The sequence below is a fragment of the Silene latifolia genome, unplaced genomic scaffold, assembly GCF_048544455.1.
Source record: "Silene latifolia isolate original U9 population unplaced genomic scaffold, ASM4854445v1 scaffold_73, whole genome shotgun sequence".
NCBI classification, from domain to species: domain Eukaryota; kingdom Viridiplantae; phylum Streptophyta; class Magnoliopsida; order Caryophyllales; family Caryophyllaceae; genus Silene; species Silene latifolia.
This window is the reverse complement of record NW_027413640.1, coordinates 4,674,588-4,692,878: the sequence shown is the minus strand read 5'-3', so window position 1 is coordinate 4,692,878 and position 18,291 is coordinate 4,674,588. Positions and strand designations below refer to the sequence as shown.

General features: G+C 45.5%; 1 protein-coding gene and 1 non-coding gene across 2 annotated transcripts; one reads left to right on the top strand and one right to left on the bottom strand.

Moving 5' to 3' along the window:
• Positions 1-256: 256 nt before the first annotated feature.
• On the top strand, positions 257-363 carry LOC141640221 (small nucleolar RNA R71). The gene has a single exon (XR_012542910.1). It is a non-coding gene; the product is annotated as a small nucleolar RNA R71 (small nucleolar RNA).
• Positions 364-12,679: 12,316 nt separating this feature from the next.
• On the bottom strand, positions 12,680-13,357 carry LOC141640144 (uncharacterized). Its single transcript, XM_074449035.1, has one exon. The coding sequence runs from the start codon at positions 13,355-13,357 to the stop codon at positions 12,680-12,682; it is 678 nt and encodes a 225-aa protein (XP_074305136.1).
• Between the last annotated feature and the right edge of the window lie 4,934 nt (positions 13,358-18,291).

Genomic DNA, 18,291 nt, shown 5'->3' with positions numbered 1-18,291 from the left:
GATCTCGAGCTTCTCGAGACGGGCAGTAATAGAAGTTATAAGTGTAACAACGGCACTCATTTCATCACTTTGCTTTCGTGACTTTCCACGTGAACTTCCAAACTCAGCTCTATGGACTGCCATCTCCTCAATAGTGTTCCAACCTTTACTTTGACCGGTATTGTTTTGGAACCTACCATTAGCAGCTGCATCCAGGATGACCTTGTAATCATCATAAAGAGCATTATAAAATAGGTTGCAAAGATACCATTGCTGGAAACCATGGTGAGGGACAGCTCGGACCAAACTTTTGAAACGTCCCCATGTCTCACAAAAATCCTCATCAGCTCCTTGCTGGAAACTTGTGATTTTACTTCTCAAGGCGTCAGTCTTTGAAAGTGGGAAGTACTTCTTGTAGAAGGCTAATTCTAGAGATGTCCAGTCCGTGACTCCAGTTGCTACCCTATCAAGGTAGCGGTACCAATCTCGCGCTGAATCCTTCAAGGAGTATAAGAACATCAACCCCTTTACTTCATCCCGAGTCACCCCGGTGGTATAGGTATAGAACGTGATGAGTCCGTGAAAATCTCCATATGCTTCAAGGGGTCCTCATCTGGTAGACCAGCAAACTGATTTCGCTCCACTAAATCGATATAAGAGGAACGAAACTCGAAGTTACCCGTAGTAGGGGTAGGTAACTGGTGCCCCTTTGGAAGATGGTGTTCCTTTGGCAGTAGATTATCATATATTGTAGCCATAATTGCCAGAATGAGAGTACTCAAGTCTTCCTCTCAAAAACCTGTCTTCTAACTGTGCAAAAGCAAAACTAGAAGCAAAGGTAAGCAACGGTCTCAAGGAACAAAAGTTCCTTGAGACAAGAAAAATAAACTAAAATAAAGAAAACAGAATTACACCGTCTCCCCGGCAACGGCGCCAAAATTTGATACCGTCGTTTTGTATCAAAATTAAATTTATAAATCCAAACTAAAACTATAGCTAGTGATAGTAAGGGTCGAACCACAGAGAGACAAGGTTGATTTTGTTTGCTATTTTTCAGTCTATAAAAGTAACAATTAATTGGGGGGTTTTGAGATTGGTTGACTAAGTTGACTAAATGCTAAATGAAATTTCTCAAAGCTTTCACTCAAGAGAAATTCCAATCTAATGATAGTTCTAATTACTAATCTTTCAATCTAGTAAAAGACATATCAACAGATGACAAAACCGAAACGGAAGAATTCATGCTAACAAACAATCCTAATCTATGCCATGGTTCACCTCATTCCCAATCAAAACAATTAGCTACGCATGACTAAAACTAAAACAATTGCTAAATTGATAACAAAGAACAAGATTGACATGATTGAATTTAAATAAAAAGCAAAGGACAAGAGATAAATTTCTGGAATTAAATTGATAAAACAAGAATTGAAATAACAAGAATTAAAGGAAGAAAGGAATTGCATAAAAACTTACTAATTGAATTTAAGAACAAAGTATCGAAATCGAAGGTTTTCAAAACAAAGCTAGATCTAAAAGCGAGTTCTTCAATAATGAAAAGCATAACCTAAAAGTTCTTTGCGTTTCTACGATAAAAAGATACCAAAAGTTAATTACAAGTTGGGCTTTTAAAAGTCTAACACGAAGAAATAAGTATCGGCTGAATCGGTCGATCGACCTGTCAGCGTGGTCGATCGACTAGTTGTAGCAGTCCAGTAGCTTCTGCTTGATTTCAACGGTCGATCGACTGGTGGGAGAGGTCGATTGACTGTTGATGCTGTGTAGTGGCTCTTTTGTTCCTTCAAATCAGCTCTTCACTCCTTTGCACGCTTCCCAAGGTGGGTGAATCTGAATCTCCTTCTTATGGGCTTCCTTGAAGTTGCCTCCGGAGGACGAATTAGGCTTGATTTATCTTACTTCCACTCATTCCTACAATAAATCAAAGAAAATGCAAAGTAAACCATTTCGGGAGAAATAGTAGCCTTAAGCTAACAATTACGCATGGAAGTACGTGCCAAAACCGCAGATAAAGTGTATAGAATATGCACGTATCACCTTCCGTCACCTTACCATGAGGAAGAAGTTGTACTCGGATAGTTTTGCTTCTACCGACGCTTATTGGGCCGCAAGATTGGCGGAGGAAGGTGGTCCTCACATCTGTTGGGTGGTTGCCGTGGTGGCACTTGAGGTCTTTCACGGGGTTGCCCGCTTCGGGTGCTAGTCCTCGTTCTTTGATGGTGGTGGGTTTGAAGGTTGTTTCCTTCATTTATCCCGAAAGGCTCATGAGGCAAATGGGGCGTCAACAAAAGGTGCCCGCTCAAGATACTCTTGTCCAAGAGAATGTTTTCCGGAACTCCGAGCTTGTGGAGGTCTTGGAAAGGTGGTGGGCCACTCGGCCGCTTTGGGAGGTACCAAACCCCGTTGCCACGACATGGGTGACTCCTGCTTATGTCAAGTGGTTACGCGCTCCGTCCTTGGAAGAGAGATCCAAATTTCGTAAGGACGAGGTTGTTGACTTGAAGTACCGAGAGGTGGGCAAGGCCAACCGTGCCTTCTTTGAGGAGTATGTTGATGGAGCTAGCCCCGATGTGATGAGGCCACCGAAGAGGAGAAGCTCGGGTCCCAAGAGTATGGTGAGACGTGCATTGGCTCATTTCGGATCGAACATGGGGTCTTGTGCTAGACCGGAGGCCGTCGCCGTCTTAGATCCGTTGAGAATCTGTTCCGAGGAGGAAGTCCATGCTAGGCGGGCCAACAAGAAGAACAAGGGGAAGATGTACCCCAAGGGAAAAGGCAAGGGTAGAATGGAAGAGTGAAGACCTCCATTACCTACTTTATTATTATGTCGTATTATTGTTGTGAGTTTTAATTTTGTTGTACTAGCTAGTTATTGTGTGTGTTGTGCTAGTTTTATTATGTGAGGTGTTTTAGTTGACACCTTAGCTTTGACAAGTTCTAGACTCGTTGAGCTTTATTTGCTGTTGGAATTGTAATCCCTCCCATTATTAATTAAATAAGAGGATTGCCCGTGTTGAAAATTGGGAACGCTTATTTCTTTCACCCATTTTGTGAAGGCAATTCGATTCGAATTATCCTAAATATTTGCACTTGGGAAAGTGGAGTTTTGTGGGAAGGGAGAAAGGCTTATTTTGTATTTTTGTGGGAATGGGGAATGTTTTTCCCTTTATCTTTCCTTTGATGGGGATGTTTTGTATGTGGGTGATGCTTTTTTTTTATTATGGGGATGGTTGTTTTTTATTGTGGGAATGGTTGTATCCTTCTTGTGTAAGAAAGGACTGCCTACGTATTCACCTGAAGAGGTGAAATCAAACTGTGATCGTAGTTCGAAATGTTTTGTAAATTTGATTGGGTTTTGTGGTTGTATCCCTCATGCATAAGAGGGACTGCCTACGTATCCACCTGAAGAGGTGAAATCAAACCATGCTCGTAGTTCAGGGGGTTTTTTGTTTTAGTGCAAATGGATGTTGCCTTTGACAGATCAAAGGGCATTTGAAACGGGCAAGGTGCCGCAGCTTAGACTCGATAAAACATGCAATTTCAAATCAGAACACGTTGAGGAACTTGACTTGAGAAGGGGTCGAGGTGGTTGCTAGTTGTAAAACTAGGCTTAGGTCGTCGGTTGCTATGGTTCAAGGGTAGTATTTCTTGAGTTGGTCTAGGTTGGTCGGGTTTGTAAAGTCCTCCCCTTCTAGGTCACTCAGTCTCACTGCACCCCCGAAAGTATTTTCTTCACCAGGTATGGCCCGACCCAGTTGGGTTTGAATTTCCCCCTCGGATCGACGGGTAACGGTGCTCGAAATGACTTGAGGACCAAATCACCCTCTTGGATGTTCCTAGGTTTAACCTTCTTATTGAATGCCGGTTGTATACATCGTTTGTATAGCTGGACGTTGTGCAAGGCGTTGAGTCGCCGTTCGTCTAGAAGAGTGAGTTGCTCGTACCTTCGACGGGTCCATTCCGCCTCGGGGACTTGACTCTCCAGTAGGATGCGTAGAGAAGGGACCTCTAACTCTACCAGTTGAACTGCCTCCATACCATATGCTAGGTAGAAGGGTGTTGCGCCTGTCCGTGTTCGGATGGAGGTTCGGTATCCTCAGAGTGCGAATGGCAGTTTGCTCGGCCAATCGCGGTAGTTGTCTTGCATTTTCTTGATAATGGTGACAAGAGTCTTGTTCGCCGCCTCCACCGCTCCGTTGGTTTGGGGATGGTAGGGGGATAATCGATGTCACTTAATCTTGTATTTGTTCAGCAAAGCTTGAGTTTCCGCCCGGAAGTGAGAGCCTTGATCGCTGATGATTTCATGGGGTACCCCATATCTGTAGATGATGTTGTTTTGAATGAACTTGGCCACTTGTTTGGCGGTCAAGACTGCATATGACTGTGCTTCCACTCATTTGGTGAAGTAGTCGATGGCGACGAGGACGAAGCAATAACCCTTGGCGCCTATTGGGTTGACTTTCCCGATGATGTCGATGCCCCAGGTTGAGAAATGCCAGGGTGACATCATGGTGTATAAAAGGGATGGTGGTATGTGTTGTATGTTGGCGAAGATCTGGCAATTGTGGCAATGTTTGACGTAGTTACGGCAATCGGCTTCCATGGTGGTCCAATAGTAACCTAGCCGTGTGATTTTCCGGGTAAGCATCATTGCGCTCATGTGAGGGCCACATTCTCCGTCGTGGACCTCTCCCATGAATTTTTTGGCTTTGTGATGGTCAATGCAAAGGAGGAGAATTCGTTGGGGTGTTCTTTTGTATAGTTGATCTTGGTTTATCATGAATTGTCATGCAAGTAAACGGATGGCTCTTTGTCCTCTTTGATCAGAGTTGGGAGGGTATTCATTTTTGGTTTTGTAGTTGAGGATGGCTTGGTACCAAGGTTCATCATGGCTTTCCTCGTCCTCGATGATGGCACAAATATGAGCTGGCTCGCTCCTTCTCTCGACACATAGGGGCATCGATGTCATGTCGTCAGGTATGTTGACGAGCGCGGCAAGTTTTGTCAGGGCATCAGCAAATTGGTTTTCCTCTCGTGGCAAGTGGAAGTAGTCAATTTGGTCGAAGAATTCGGCCTCTTGATTGATCTTTGATCAGTAAGGAGCTAAGCTGTCGCTTTGGATTTTCCATGATCCAGACACCTGATTGATGATGAGCGAGGAATCGCCATGGACCCTCAGTCTCTTGATGCCAAGTGTGATGGCTGCTTGTAGACCGATAAGACATGCTTCATATTCAGCGGTATTGTTGGTGACGGCAAAGTCTAACTTGACCGAGATCGGAACATGTTCTCCTTCTGGTGATATTAGAAGGATTCCTACCCCGAAGCCACTCAGATTAGATGCACCGTCGAAGTATAGGTCCCATGCGTCGGAATCGGCACAAAGGATGTCCTCGTCAGGAAGTGACCATGTGTCGGTCGTCGGATCCTCGTTGACGGGATTTTCCGCTAGGAAATCGGCAACTGCTCTTCCGTTGATAACCTTGAGGGGTACAAACTTGAGATCAAACTCGGACATCATGAGTGTCCACCTAGACAGCCTTCCGTTTAGTACGGGTTTTTCGAAGATGTATTTAACCGGGTCCATCTTGGAATAGATGTGGACCGTGTAGCTGAGCATGTAATGCCGCAGCTTCTTTGTTGACCATACTAGGGCAAGGCATGTCTTCTCCAATTGGGTATACCTCGTCTCGTACTCAATGAACTTTTTGCTGCTGTAATAGATGGCTCGTTCTTCGCCGCTGATTGTTTGTGCTAGCATTGCTCCCATGGCTGTGTTGGTAATAGTCAGGTATAGGGATAAAGGAATCCCCGGTTGAGGTGGCATGAGGACAGGAGGCTTGGATAGGATTTCCTTTATCCTGTCGAAGGCCTTTTGATAATCGTCGTCCCAATCGGTGTGATCGGAGGCGCGAAGTTTCTTGAATATCGGTTCACAAATCATGGTGAGCTTGGCAATGAAGCGGCTGATGTATTAGACCTGACCGAGAAATCCCCGAATCTCCTTCTCGTTCCTAGGCCGAGGCATTTATTGAAGGGCTTTGATTTTAGTTGGATCAATCTCAATGCCTATTTTGCTGACGACATGTCCCAAGAGTTTTACGGAGGTGACCCCGAATGCACACTTCTGAGGATTTAGTCTCATGTTATATTTCCGCATACGAGCGAAGAATTTCCGAAGGGCGCTGATGTGGCCGTCCCGTTCTCTGGTTTGACAATCATGTCGTCGACATACACCTCTACCTCCTTGTGCATCATATCATGTAGGATAGTGGTAGCGGTTCTTTGATAGGTTGCTTCGGCGTTGATGAGACCGAAGGGCATGACCGTGTAGCAATATGTACCCCACTGTGTAGTGAATGCTGTCTTGTGCATGTCTTCCTCAGCCATTTTAATCTGGTTGTACCCAGCATACCCGTCCATGAATGATAGGAGAGCATGTTCAGCGGTGTTGTCTACCAGTACGTCAACATGTGGCAAAGGGAACTCGTCCTTTGGACTCGCCTTGTTCAGATCCCTGAAGTCGACGCAAACCCGAATTCTTCCGTCTTTCTTTGGTACGGGCACAATATTGGCCACCCAATCAGAGTATTCAGACACTTTGATGAAACCGGCCTTGAACTGTTTATCCACTTCTTCCTTGATTTTTGGGCCCATTCAGGACGCATCCGGCGTAGCTTCTATGTCACGGGTTTATCTCCGGGTTTAATGGGTATCCGGTGCTCTGCAATCTCCCTATCAATCCCAGGCATATCTCTGTAGGACCAGGCGAATACGTCCTTGTATTCGTGGAGGAGGTCAATGAACTGTTGCCTTTTCGAGGGGTCCAGGGTTATCCCTATCCTAAGTTCTTGAGGTGTGTTATCGGTTCCTACGTTAATAGGTTCGGTCTCCTCAATGATGGGGGTTCTGGTTTCCCGTTTTACAAGTTCTTTGGCTAGGTGAGGTGGGTAGTCACTTAAGTCAAATTCCTCATAGTCATTCAGAATTGCATTGCAGTTAAATTGAGACGAGTTATAAGCAAACTTAGCGTTCATTAAGTTGACACGAGCGAAAAGCTCGGAAAGGATAGACATTTCGTGGTCAGTCATAGGCGACACAACAGAGGAGGTGGCCCCTGGAACAGGCTCCAGGTTGTCACCTTTCATGGGAGTGGGGGTGACCCTAGTAGACTCAGCCTCTGAATCAGCCACGACTTTGTGATAAAACAGTGGGAAGGGGACCTTGACTGGGACATCAGGAGGGTTAGGAGCTATGACAGACTCTGAATCCGACTCAGACTCAGACTCAGATCCTTCTTCACTTCCCTCCTTGAACATAGGGCCTTCTCCAGTTGTGATCTTGAGAATGCGGCCTTGGCGATCGGTCCACTTGACGGTCTTCCTCCAGCCTTGGGTAGCTTTCTCCGGGTCAGTGTCGAAGATCAAGGCGGTGGGATCAAATTGGTTGTCCTTCAGGGCGATGTTGATAAGGTCCTCACAGTCGAGGTGCTTGATGTTATCTTCCCCAAAGAGGAGTGTGACAGCTTGTCCGTCGAGGCATGGTGACGGCTTAGACTCAGTTGATGCAGCTTCGGTGTTGTCGGGGATGAAGTAGCAGTCCTGGAAGACTTCCACTTTCGGGTACCTAGCCCTGGCCACAGAGTCATAGATTGGCTCCGGAAAGCCATGGTAGAGCTCGGACTCTCCCTCGGGGACAAAGTATCCGTTCAGGGTTGGATGATAGGGACGGAGAATAACTCCGTGCTTCTTGCGCTTTCGAACTAGGAGGTACATCTCCTGGATATCTTCATCGGTAGGTTCATATCCCAGTCCAAAGGGGATGTTGGGGACCTTAGCCTGATTCAAGGGAGGCAAGGTATCTTTCAGTGGATTGAGCGGCAAACCCGGGAAGTAACCCTGGCGCATCATGATACGGTTGACTGTGAGGTTGGCGAATGGGTCACAATCAAAGGGTCTTGATTTATTGGTTATGGCATTCACAGCTTGGAATCCCCAGATTTCAATTTCATCCTCCTCAATGGCTTGGGAGGCTATTCCCTTTCTCATGACAGCATTGATCGGGAAAGCAGGAATTGTGATTGTATTCCCGTTGAAGGGGACCCTGATTTTCTGGTGGAGAGTCGAGGTAATTGCCTTGACGGCATGAATCCAGGGACGTCCCAAGAGCATATTGAAAGAGGCGTCGATGTTGACCACCTGAAAACTGGTTTGCCTTTCTAGTGGTCCGGTTGCGACGGTCAGAGTGATGAGCCCCGCGACCTTGAGACGAGTGCCGTCATAGGCGCGTACTCCTTGATTTGTCGGGACCAAATCAGCTTACTTAATACCCAGCTTGTGAGCAGTCTTGAGAGGAATGACATTCACCGCGGATCCGTCATCTACGAGGACCATGGGTACATTTTTCTTGAGGCATTGTACGGTGATATACAGAGCCAGGTTATGATTGGCTCCAAAGGGAGGGATATCCTCGTCAGAGAAGATGACTGGGTTGTTCAGATCAGGGGCGTCCCTCGTCATATGTGCCACTATTTCTTCTGGGGAAGAGGTGGAGGGCACGGCTAATTTTCCCAGGGCTTGTAGCAAAGCCTGCCGATGTTCAAAGGATGTTGCGATCAGCTGCCAGATTGAGATTTCGGCTTTTGCCTTCTGAAGCTGCTTGAGGATCAAATTCTCAGGAGCCCTTGGTTGAGTGTCTACCTCTGGGACGACTTTGTCATTCGTTGTTGGAACGACCATTGGATTGTTAGGGTTCTGATAGGGGCGTCCGGATCGGGTAAGGTGTCCGATTTATTTCGCCCGTTTCTCTTTCCCTGGGATGATATAGACATCCTCAACATCGTCTCTCCAGATGCCATTAATTTCAGGATCTCGAAGGCACCTTGGAAGGGTTCTTCGGTGGGTAATTTTTGTGAGGAATATTTTTGTGGGGGTGATTTTTGTGAGGGTGATTTTTATGAGGGTAGTTATTGTGAGGGTATTTTTTGTGAGGTGCATGCCAGAATGGTCGTGGGAGCAATCCATCCTGGTGTGGGTAGTTTTGAACGCTTGGGGAATTCTCCCTTGGGCGCGGTGGTGGAGGATTGAAGATAAGTCGACGGTAGGCATCGTCAAATCGGGTGATCCTCTCGGAGAGGCGGGCTATGGCTTCCTAAACCTGTTGGAACATAGTGAGTATAGTGGCAGCACTGAACACAAACACTCCGTCTGAGGGATATTTCTCCAAGGCATTCACCTTGTCATCATCAACTGGCAAGATGAGGTGTGAACAGTCCAGAGTTGGCTCATCGTCGGAGATGGCGTGGATTCCCAGGGGGTTCGTTTTGTTGTTCGGCTTAGTTGGCGGGGGTAGAAGCAAATCCCCTTTTTCAATCATGTCTTGGATGATGTGTTTGAGTTTGAAGCACGTTTCGGTATCATGCCCTTTCCCTTGATGGTATTGACAATAAGCATTGGGGTTCCAGAAGCGGGATTTCTTAGCATCGGCCGGATCCGGGGTGGGTCCGATCTGTTGTAACTTCCCCTGGTCCATGAGCCTCTTTAGAGCGCTTGCATAACCCAATATTATTGAACACTCTCTGGGGGCGCTCGACTCTCTTAGCAGATGGTTCAACGAGGTTGACTTCATCAATTTTGTTCATTTCGCCGTAAGGGCGAGATCCGGTTAATATGGATCCCTGGTAGCCTCTGCAGGTAGTCTTGGCCAAGACACCCTTCCGGAGGTCATCTTCAATACGTGTCCCCAGAATTTGCAGGTATTGGAAGGTCTTAATATTTTGATACCCTAGTAAGTTGGCATACACTGGGCGGAGATTGTTGACGAACTTTTCCACCAAAGTTGATTCACTCGGCTTGCTGACCAATTGAGTACTCACTCTCCTCCAACGGGTTAAGAACTCGGTGAACCCTTCCTTATCGTTCTAGGTTAGAACTTCGAGAGTACGGTTATTGGCTTGGATTTCAACATTGTCAGCATATTGTTTGGCAAATTTAACTGCGACCTCATCCCAAGTAGTAAGGTTTTTCGGATCAAGGGAGTAGTACCATTGGCGAGGGATCGGTTCCAAGGAGGATGGGAAGATCCGGGTAAAAAGTTCATGTTTGACCCCTTTAATGGCCATGTAATCTTTGAAAGCACAGATATGATTGAGCGGGTCCTCCACTCCTTTGAACTTAGGCACATCGTTTAGGGTAAAGTTGTCAGGTAATTGATCACCAACTGGTTCGAACCTTCGGTTGTTCTCAAGATGGATATTGTTGCCCCGGGTTAGGAGCTGTTCTTCCAAGAGTTTTAGCCTCTTCTCAGTTTCAGTAGGAGGTGGGGTATTATGTTCTCCAGTTTCCTTGTTCTCCAGGGCGTCAATGCGGGTCTCGACGCGATCTAGGGTGACCTTAAGAGCGGTAAGCAGGCTGGCTAGCTGATCAGTCGTGACATCTCTGTTGTTATCATTGTTGTTGTGGTTGACAGACGAAGTGGAAGAAGGGGCCATGGCTCTGAGGCAGAAAAACGGCTCATACTACAACTCAATCCGACACGGTTCCAAGACTGAACGCAGACAGTACAAAAGACGAGACAAAGATCAGACTCAACAAGACGAGGGTGACCGTGTGTGGCTCCTCGGTGCTGACTCGATTTATGACGTGACGGTGTTTGACCGAACCTTTGACATGAGTCCAACATAACGGCGCGACGCCATTGGACGGGTCTCGTGGTGAGACGACTCATAAGTAAAGACCCATAAGTACGTTTGCTTTTACTCGATAGACACGAGGCGGAATTGGAATGGTGGACTGAAGTTTTCGAAAATAGAAATTTTGAAAAAGATTCATTTGTCGCTTTAATGGACGGCTTCCGAAGATAGAGATCTCCGTAAGTCGATCAGTTGAAAGGGTTATCTTAAGTTTATTTGCAGAAGATGGTTTTGAGTTTGAGTCGGCTCGGGAAACAGTGCATTGTTTCCCACGAAGGTTTTGAAATTCAAAATTGTATGTTTTGAAAACCGGGTTTGAAATGTTTGAAGAGGTCTCGGGGACGGTGTATGGTCCTCGGGATCTCGAAAGTGTCTCGAGAAAAGGGTGTGTGCTTTTCTCGGGTTTTGAAAGAGCCATTTTTGGCGCGAAATGGGTTAAAATCCGTGTCTAGACGCGGCGATTATAACGGCGTAAAAAAAAGTGATTTTAAAATGGTTGTAGAAAACCGAGTTTGAAAATTGCCATTACGACGGCCTGGAAAGGCGTGTTGAAATGGTTATAAAAACCGGGTCTAAAAATTGTCATTACGACGGCCTAGAAAGGCGTGTTGAAATGGTTATAAAAACCGGGTTTGAAAATCGTCATTACGACGGCCTAGAAAGGCGTGCAACGGTCGGCAAAAGACCGAGGTTTGAGACGGCCATTATAACGGCGTAAAAAGGTGATTTTGAAAGTTTTGAAAATGACACGGAAGGACTTATGATCAAGTAGCACATAAGAACTCCCAGTTCATCATATTATGCATTATGCTGACACGGGTTTTGGCTTAAAAGGGTGGGTTTCACACCAAGCAATCAAACCCTGATTTGCGAGAGGGATACCAATCCAAACAAAATGTGTAAGGAGGGTGCCCTAGCCTCGTGCTCGAAGGTGATGAAAGCTCTTTGACGAAACACAAATGTGTAACGTCAATGGTATGCTTGACTCAACCGGGATTCGAAACGCGGGGATGAGAAAACTCATGCCGACGAGACGAGCCAATTGGTCGAAAGGGGTTAGGTTATGGGCCCGGACAAGGAACCCGACCGTGACTGTAATATCAATTAATGCATTCCAACCAAGACCTCGTTCGAGTCTCACCATCTAGGGATCACGAAGACATAAGTGTCCTAGTATTCCCCAGCAGAGTCTCCAATCTGTAGACATAGGTTACGTCTCGGTCCGTGGATTTGGGGGTCCACCTACCGGTCCGTAGTCACGGACCACCTGCACGCCAGGCCAATCTGTGGACATGTAGCGGTCTATTCAAAGCCACGCTCGGCGGCGTAAAAATACTTTCGACCGGATCGTTTTAGATTGGTCGGTTTCGTCTCGATAAGGGTCTCGAAATGATTAGTGATGTTCGAAGTCGCCACCAAGAATTTGTGGGATGTTTGGAACCCGTTCAAATTCCACTTTATACCTCGGTCAAATCGAAGCACAAAGCAGGTTTTGACATAGGTACTAAAGATAAGAAAATCGTCCCTCTTTAGCATCCTATCTCTAGGATGACTCTCGTACGCCCTGGATAAGGTCGTCCACTATCCAAAGTTTCAGAGTAAGAGTTGAAGGTACGTATTGGGAAGCCCTTTAATCAGACACCCAATCCCGCCCGCGGTAGCGGCCTCTACTGATCGATCTTGGTTGGTTGAATGCAAAAGTTGATAAAACGGTTTAAATGCATGAATGCGCATCCAATAATTTAAACCTAACATGTGAGAGCTTTCTAAGTCGGTTGATTTAATCCAAGTATCAAGTATAAGATGTCGAGTTGGATTAATGATTGATTTGCATGCGAGACGGAAATTAAATTAAACAACCATTTACTGTATTAGGTTTATGGTGCATAACATGATCCATTTGTCTTTTTTTTTTTGGGGAAATGTAAGTGATTATATTAATGCCCAAACAACCAAAATTGCCAGAGATCAATCTCTAGCTCAATACAAGACTCATGCTAGTCGTGTTATCCAGTCTTGCACACTCCTAATACTGGACCCAACACAACTAGCTCTCAATTGCAGAATAAAAATCTTCTTCACCTGCTTTATAACAACAGCAGGCAAAGTCAATACATTTTCAAGCCGACACCTATTCTTCACCTGCCATATGCTATACATTACATGTGCCAAACAAGCTGCTACAATTTGCTTTCGCAACAAAGACCTATCCCTATGCCCTAGCCACCAAGAGATCACATTCCGATCAGGGATATGGGACCCCAACCAGTCTGTAATCTGCTGCCTGCAACGCTGACTGAAAGGACATAGGAAAAAAAGATGATCTATGTTTTCCTCAGCTGCTCCACATAGAAAACAACAGTTTCCAGGAATAATCTTCATCTTCCTCAGTATGTCCTGAGTGAGCAATCTGTTCTGCGCAACCAACCAGATAAAGAACTCATGCTTGGGGAGCATTATCCTATTTCTGATCCAAGGGTACCATGGAACATCAACAACATCCTCTGCCAGCCAAGAATAACCCAGCTGTACAGTGTACTCCTGATCATTCCTCCTCCAATCATCATCAAACATGTGATGCTTTAGCTGGTGTTTAACTGCACAAATGCGTTTCCATGCCCAACTAGAACTTGTAGAAGGCTCATAGTCCTGCCATTTGTCATGATCCATTTGTCTTAGTAAGGCATTTTGCAAATGTAGTTTTGAATGAACCGATAGTCATCTGATCCGTCTTATATCCGAGTTAACCGGAGTCGGGATCGTCCTAGACTCATGCTGGAAAAAGGAACAGGTCCTGTACCAGACGGCTACATGAGGCGCCAGCCAGCCGGCGTTATAAGGGGCCTCTTCCTGGTTCTGAAAATGAGAAATGAAGGGCCTGTTTAGGCGCGGGTTAGCCCACGGTTTATGTGTCGTGTTATGACTTTTTAGAAAACGTTATAAAACGTGTTAAAAGATGGGTATTTGAACCCGGTTTGATTTGAAAGGGTCGTTTAGACCGCATTTGTTGATTTGAAGAACTAGACTCGAATAATAATCATTATTTTGATAATATTCGGTGTCGGGTTCGATTTGACAAACTTGACATGAATAGTTTTGAAAATAATTATGAACTAATTGTTTTAAGTTCATTTGAATGTAATTAGTCGATACTCATCATCGTACCCGGGTTAAAATCCGGCATGGTATGTAGAACCAAGGATGACCTTGTGTTGGGGACTAATATGTTTATTTTTAGAAATGTAAAGAAATGAAATAAAAGGTTTTAAAATACCTTTTAAATGTCATTAACCAAATATTATCACTGAAACACGGATTTAACCGTCATGGTATGAGGAACCAAGGGTGAAAAATGTTTTATGGTTAAAACAAATAACATGAAATAGATTCGAAAATATTCGAAATAGTAAAGACCGATTATAAATATGAGAATGAATTAAAGGGGAAAGACGAGACAAACACGGTTGAGTTCTGGTCTGGACACCCCATTTAGGCGCGGGGAAGCCTGCAACCTAAAGGGCTTCTGTCTCAGACCAAAACTCAGTTTTGGCTCGTTTATCCCGTGTTTTGATTCATGTTATGCATGTTTTAGCATGTTATAGTCATGAATCAAATGGAAATATAATAAAAAAGGATTTTTACACCCTCATACTTACATGTTTGGTTATGGCGAGTCACTGACGTAAGTGCAACAACTCGTTTGGTCGGAAGAAACTCGGTTGAAAACCGTTTTGATAAGTAAAAGAGTGTTTTAAGATTAGTGATGGTGTAGTGGTCGAAGTGGTCGGTCAAGTGATTTAATGCACGATGACGGTACCAAACAATGTGTAAGGCTTTTATTTACGATCGGTAGGTCGTAAATACGCGTCGGATTGTGACTTAAGAAGTCGAGTCGAGAATTTTAGGGGAGAAAAGAGGGGGCGGACACTCGCGTAAGTCTCAAATGGGGGGCATTTGAGGGGTATTTATAGGGAAATGAGTGGTTGTGTGAGTTTTGAGAGACGTGGCCACTTGGGCTGCTCAAAGAGGCGCGAGCCACGTCGCGGTTCTTCGAGTTTTCTTGTCACTTTCACAACAAACGCAATCATGATTTGTTCTATCCTAGGTTTTGTTTTCACATGTTTGGTACTTGACCATTCATGAATCCGGGAAAACTTAAGGTAGAAGGTTTGAAATGTTTTTTTTTTGGTGGTTGACTCGGTTTGACTCGTTGTTGGAGTCGAGATTTGAATTTTTGAGTCGGTTTTTGGTCCGGTGTCGGTTTTGACTCTAGTTAGTGTCATTGCGACCCCGTCGTCGTGCATTAAACACTCCATGTAATTTTGAAATGTTTTGAGATATTTTATTTTCGAAATCGTTTTAAGTTTTCCGACGTAAAGTTGTACACAAACTGTCGATCAAACGCCGCGATTCCAAAACATGTTATAGTCCGAGAATCATCGGGTGTTTTTTGGAGTCTCAGCAGATACTGGGTATCTACACACTTTTGTATGGCATAATTGCTATTGTAGCGAATGCTGCCGAATTTTCAACTCAAACCCGCAACTAGGCTTTAATTTAGACTCGTCTTGACTTAACCTACCACATGTGTGGTCGGGTTTGGAAAATATGGCCAAAGATGGCTAGAAAGGGCCGTTTTTAAATGCTTGAAACGCTTGAAAATGCTTGAAAATGTGTTTAACATCGCTTTGTTTACTTCGATTTTGCAGAGGATATTCTTTCTAAGTCGGGGAGAGTCTCCATGGACACTGACTTTGACCCTTCTACCGTTCTTATAGCGCATACGGGAGCGACCCAGGAGATGAAGAAGGTTATAGAGGAGGTGGTCCCGCGTAGGGCCAATGTAGGACGAGGCGGCCGTCAGCTCGCAGGAGCGCTTGAGCGGGCCGAGAAATGGGATGGTAGACATTTCATTTAAGCGGCGGAGAGCCACCTGTCGTATAGGACGGCGAGGAGCATGGTAAGCCTTCATCTTGTCATTCCCTTATTTATTTATTTCTTACACATTTTATGATTTATTTATTTCTTACACATTTTATGCTAAAGAAAGATTTCTTTTGAATTGACGCAGGAGGCTGGGAAAATGAGGTCCTTCTCTGGTTTTACGACGATGATAGACGCCTTTAGAAGGCTTTCGGAGGAGAAGAAGGCTATCATCGAGCGGGGAGCCTTTGGTGCCTTCGTACGAGGCTATAGGGAGATCAAGGAGAGGAAGATTCGGGCTAACCTTAGCCGGAATCGAGCCTTTCTTGATCGGTTCTGGGACACGGCCTTGACTTTCCATATGTCTTTTGGAGAGATCGGGGTCACCTTGGAGGACTACAGCAAGATCTCGGGTCTGCCAAGTGGAGAGGAGCCGTTGGTGTGGCCGTCGACGGCCATGAGAGTAGACTTGGCCGAGGCAAGAAGTCTAGTTGGCTGGAACCTGGCTACGGGTGTGGCCCATGTTCCTGGTTTGGTGCCGAGTACCTACGCCAGAGACAATTTCGGTGGTAGCGTTCTAGCGAGAGTGAAGATGGATGGACGCATGGTGCCTCCACCACCTTGTACTGTTGAGCAGCGGACTCGTTTATGGTTGTGGTGGTTCTTGTCTTTGATTTACTTCGGAGACAAGGGGGAGAGGCTATCGATTAAGCTTCTTTCGTTTCATTCTGACTTGAGTAGCCTAGGTCGCTGGGACTGGGTTACTCCTAGTTTTGCAGTCCTCACGCGCTATATGAGGGCCATGGTCCATCCGGAGCTGATGGAGAAGGGGTCTTCTCCTGCCACTGTCGGTCCTGGACCCCTCTTGATGGTATGAACCTTTCTTGAAAATATGAAAGATCATTTTTGTAGAAAATGATTTGTAATCATTATTATTTTGCCTGCAGGCGTGGGTGTACTCTTACTTCCCTGGCTTTAAGCCACGAGGGCGGAGGACGTACCAAGAGCATACCCCGTCGTGAGGGACTGGGTAGTGTGTCGTCAGAAGAGCCAGCGGTCTTCTTATGATGTTTGTCGGAGGGGCGTGAATGCCATGAAGTTAGACAGCGTAAGTGTCTTTGATCTTCATTATATTTTTCCTTTATTTAGAGATGATCATAGGAATGACCCCTCGTTTTCTTGCTTTAGTGGGTGTCCAGGCCCTGGGAGAGCTACTCTGGGGTTCCAGCCTTTGTGGCTGAGGTTCTCCGTCCCCAGAGTTCGAGTAGGTTGTTGTTGACAATACCCATGGGGCCTCTGTGGTACTTGGGTGAGCGTTTAACTCGGCAGTGCTCTCGTGACACTTTTACGGTTCTCATCGACCCTCTACGAACGATGTTTAAGGAGCCTTCAGAGGATGAGAGGCCGACTGATCTGGCTGACGCGAGTGGTGACGCCCTCCTTCTCCCGGTGAGGAGTACGCTGAGTTTGTTCATCTAAGGCTAGCGTACTGGCCGATCGTGGAAAGCATATTTACCGTTTACTTGTCTTTGATAGATCTGATAAATGATAAATGATTAGCGAACAATGATCCACTTGAGTTTTGTTGGAGATCGAGGTGGCGGGCGACGAGCCCTCAGCTTTTTCAGAGACGTTAAAGTACATTGAATCGGCGGGCATGACGGTGATCTCGGAGATCCAGTCTTTCAGCGAGGCGGTGACTGACGCTGGCTTGGATGAGTAGCAGTATGTTGTGAGGAGGGTAAGCCCCCAGCTTTGGCTGTCTTAAGTATTTTATGTTTTATTACATAGGAATGCATTTGCTTGAACTTCTCTGTATTTGAATGAAGGTGGTACCGTCCAGGCATGTGGAGCTGTGGAGGATGGCCAACCGGCTGCGAGCTACAGCCATTGAGGCCCTTACAGATGGCTTGGGGCGGCAGGTATGAACCTTTTGTACCCGTCTTTATTTTTATTAACTCCAATTTTGTTAAGTGAAGTATCACTCCATTTTATGTGTAGAGGTAGCGTGACCTGGAGCGTGAGCTGGCGCAGTCCCAAAAGGAGACGACCCGTTTGCTGAGAGAGCTCGAGACCAGAGATGCTGAGATCGCTGCCCTTGAGGCGATAGTGGCTGAGCTGAGGGGTCGTCAGGACTAGTTTGTGTTGACTTATGTGTGTACATTTGTACATTTTGGATGTCATTTTGGGCAGGAGCCCGTATTTTGATATATATTTTTGCATTTTTGTTGTATATATGACGGCCTGCGTGCCTTTAGTGCTGGGTGTTTGTTGTATCTGCAGGTTAGCTTTGAAAAACAGGTTTGGCATGTGACGGTTTGCGCCGTCATGCTGCCGAAATTCACGTAGGAAATCACAAGCAAAACATATAGCAAAAGGAATTAAGATGGCCTAAATTAGCGCGAAGAAAAAGAATTTAGCGCGGAGAAAAAAAAAAGTGCCCAAAAATGGACAAAATGACGTGACCGGACGGTAGGGAGAGCTACCTCTTAAAAAAAGAATTTAAAAGAAACGTCTAAGTGTGTCATAAACATTTTTGAAAAGAGGGAGTGAAATGATTCCCCATAAAAAAAAAAATTATGAACGAGTAAGTGTGCGTTTTTGGCGAAAATGCCGATTTTGCCTCGAAAAGTGAACCCATAAAAGATTAGGAAACATAAATTTGGTAATTAATCGAAATT

Bases quoted from the DNA above. Each gene is read 5' to 3' on its own strand.
- LOC141640144 (XM_074449035.1), bottom strand. From the start codon at position 13,357: ATGGATCATGACAAATGGCAGGACTATGAGCCTTCTACAAGTTCTAGT.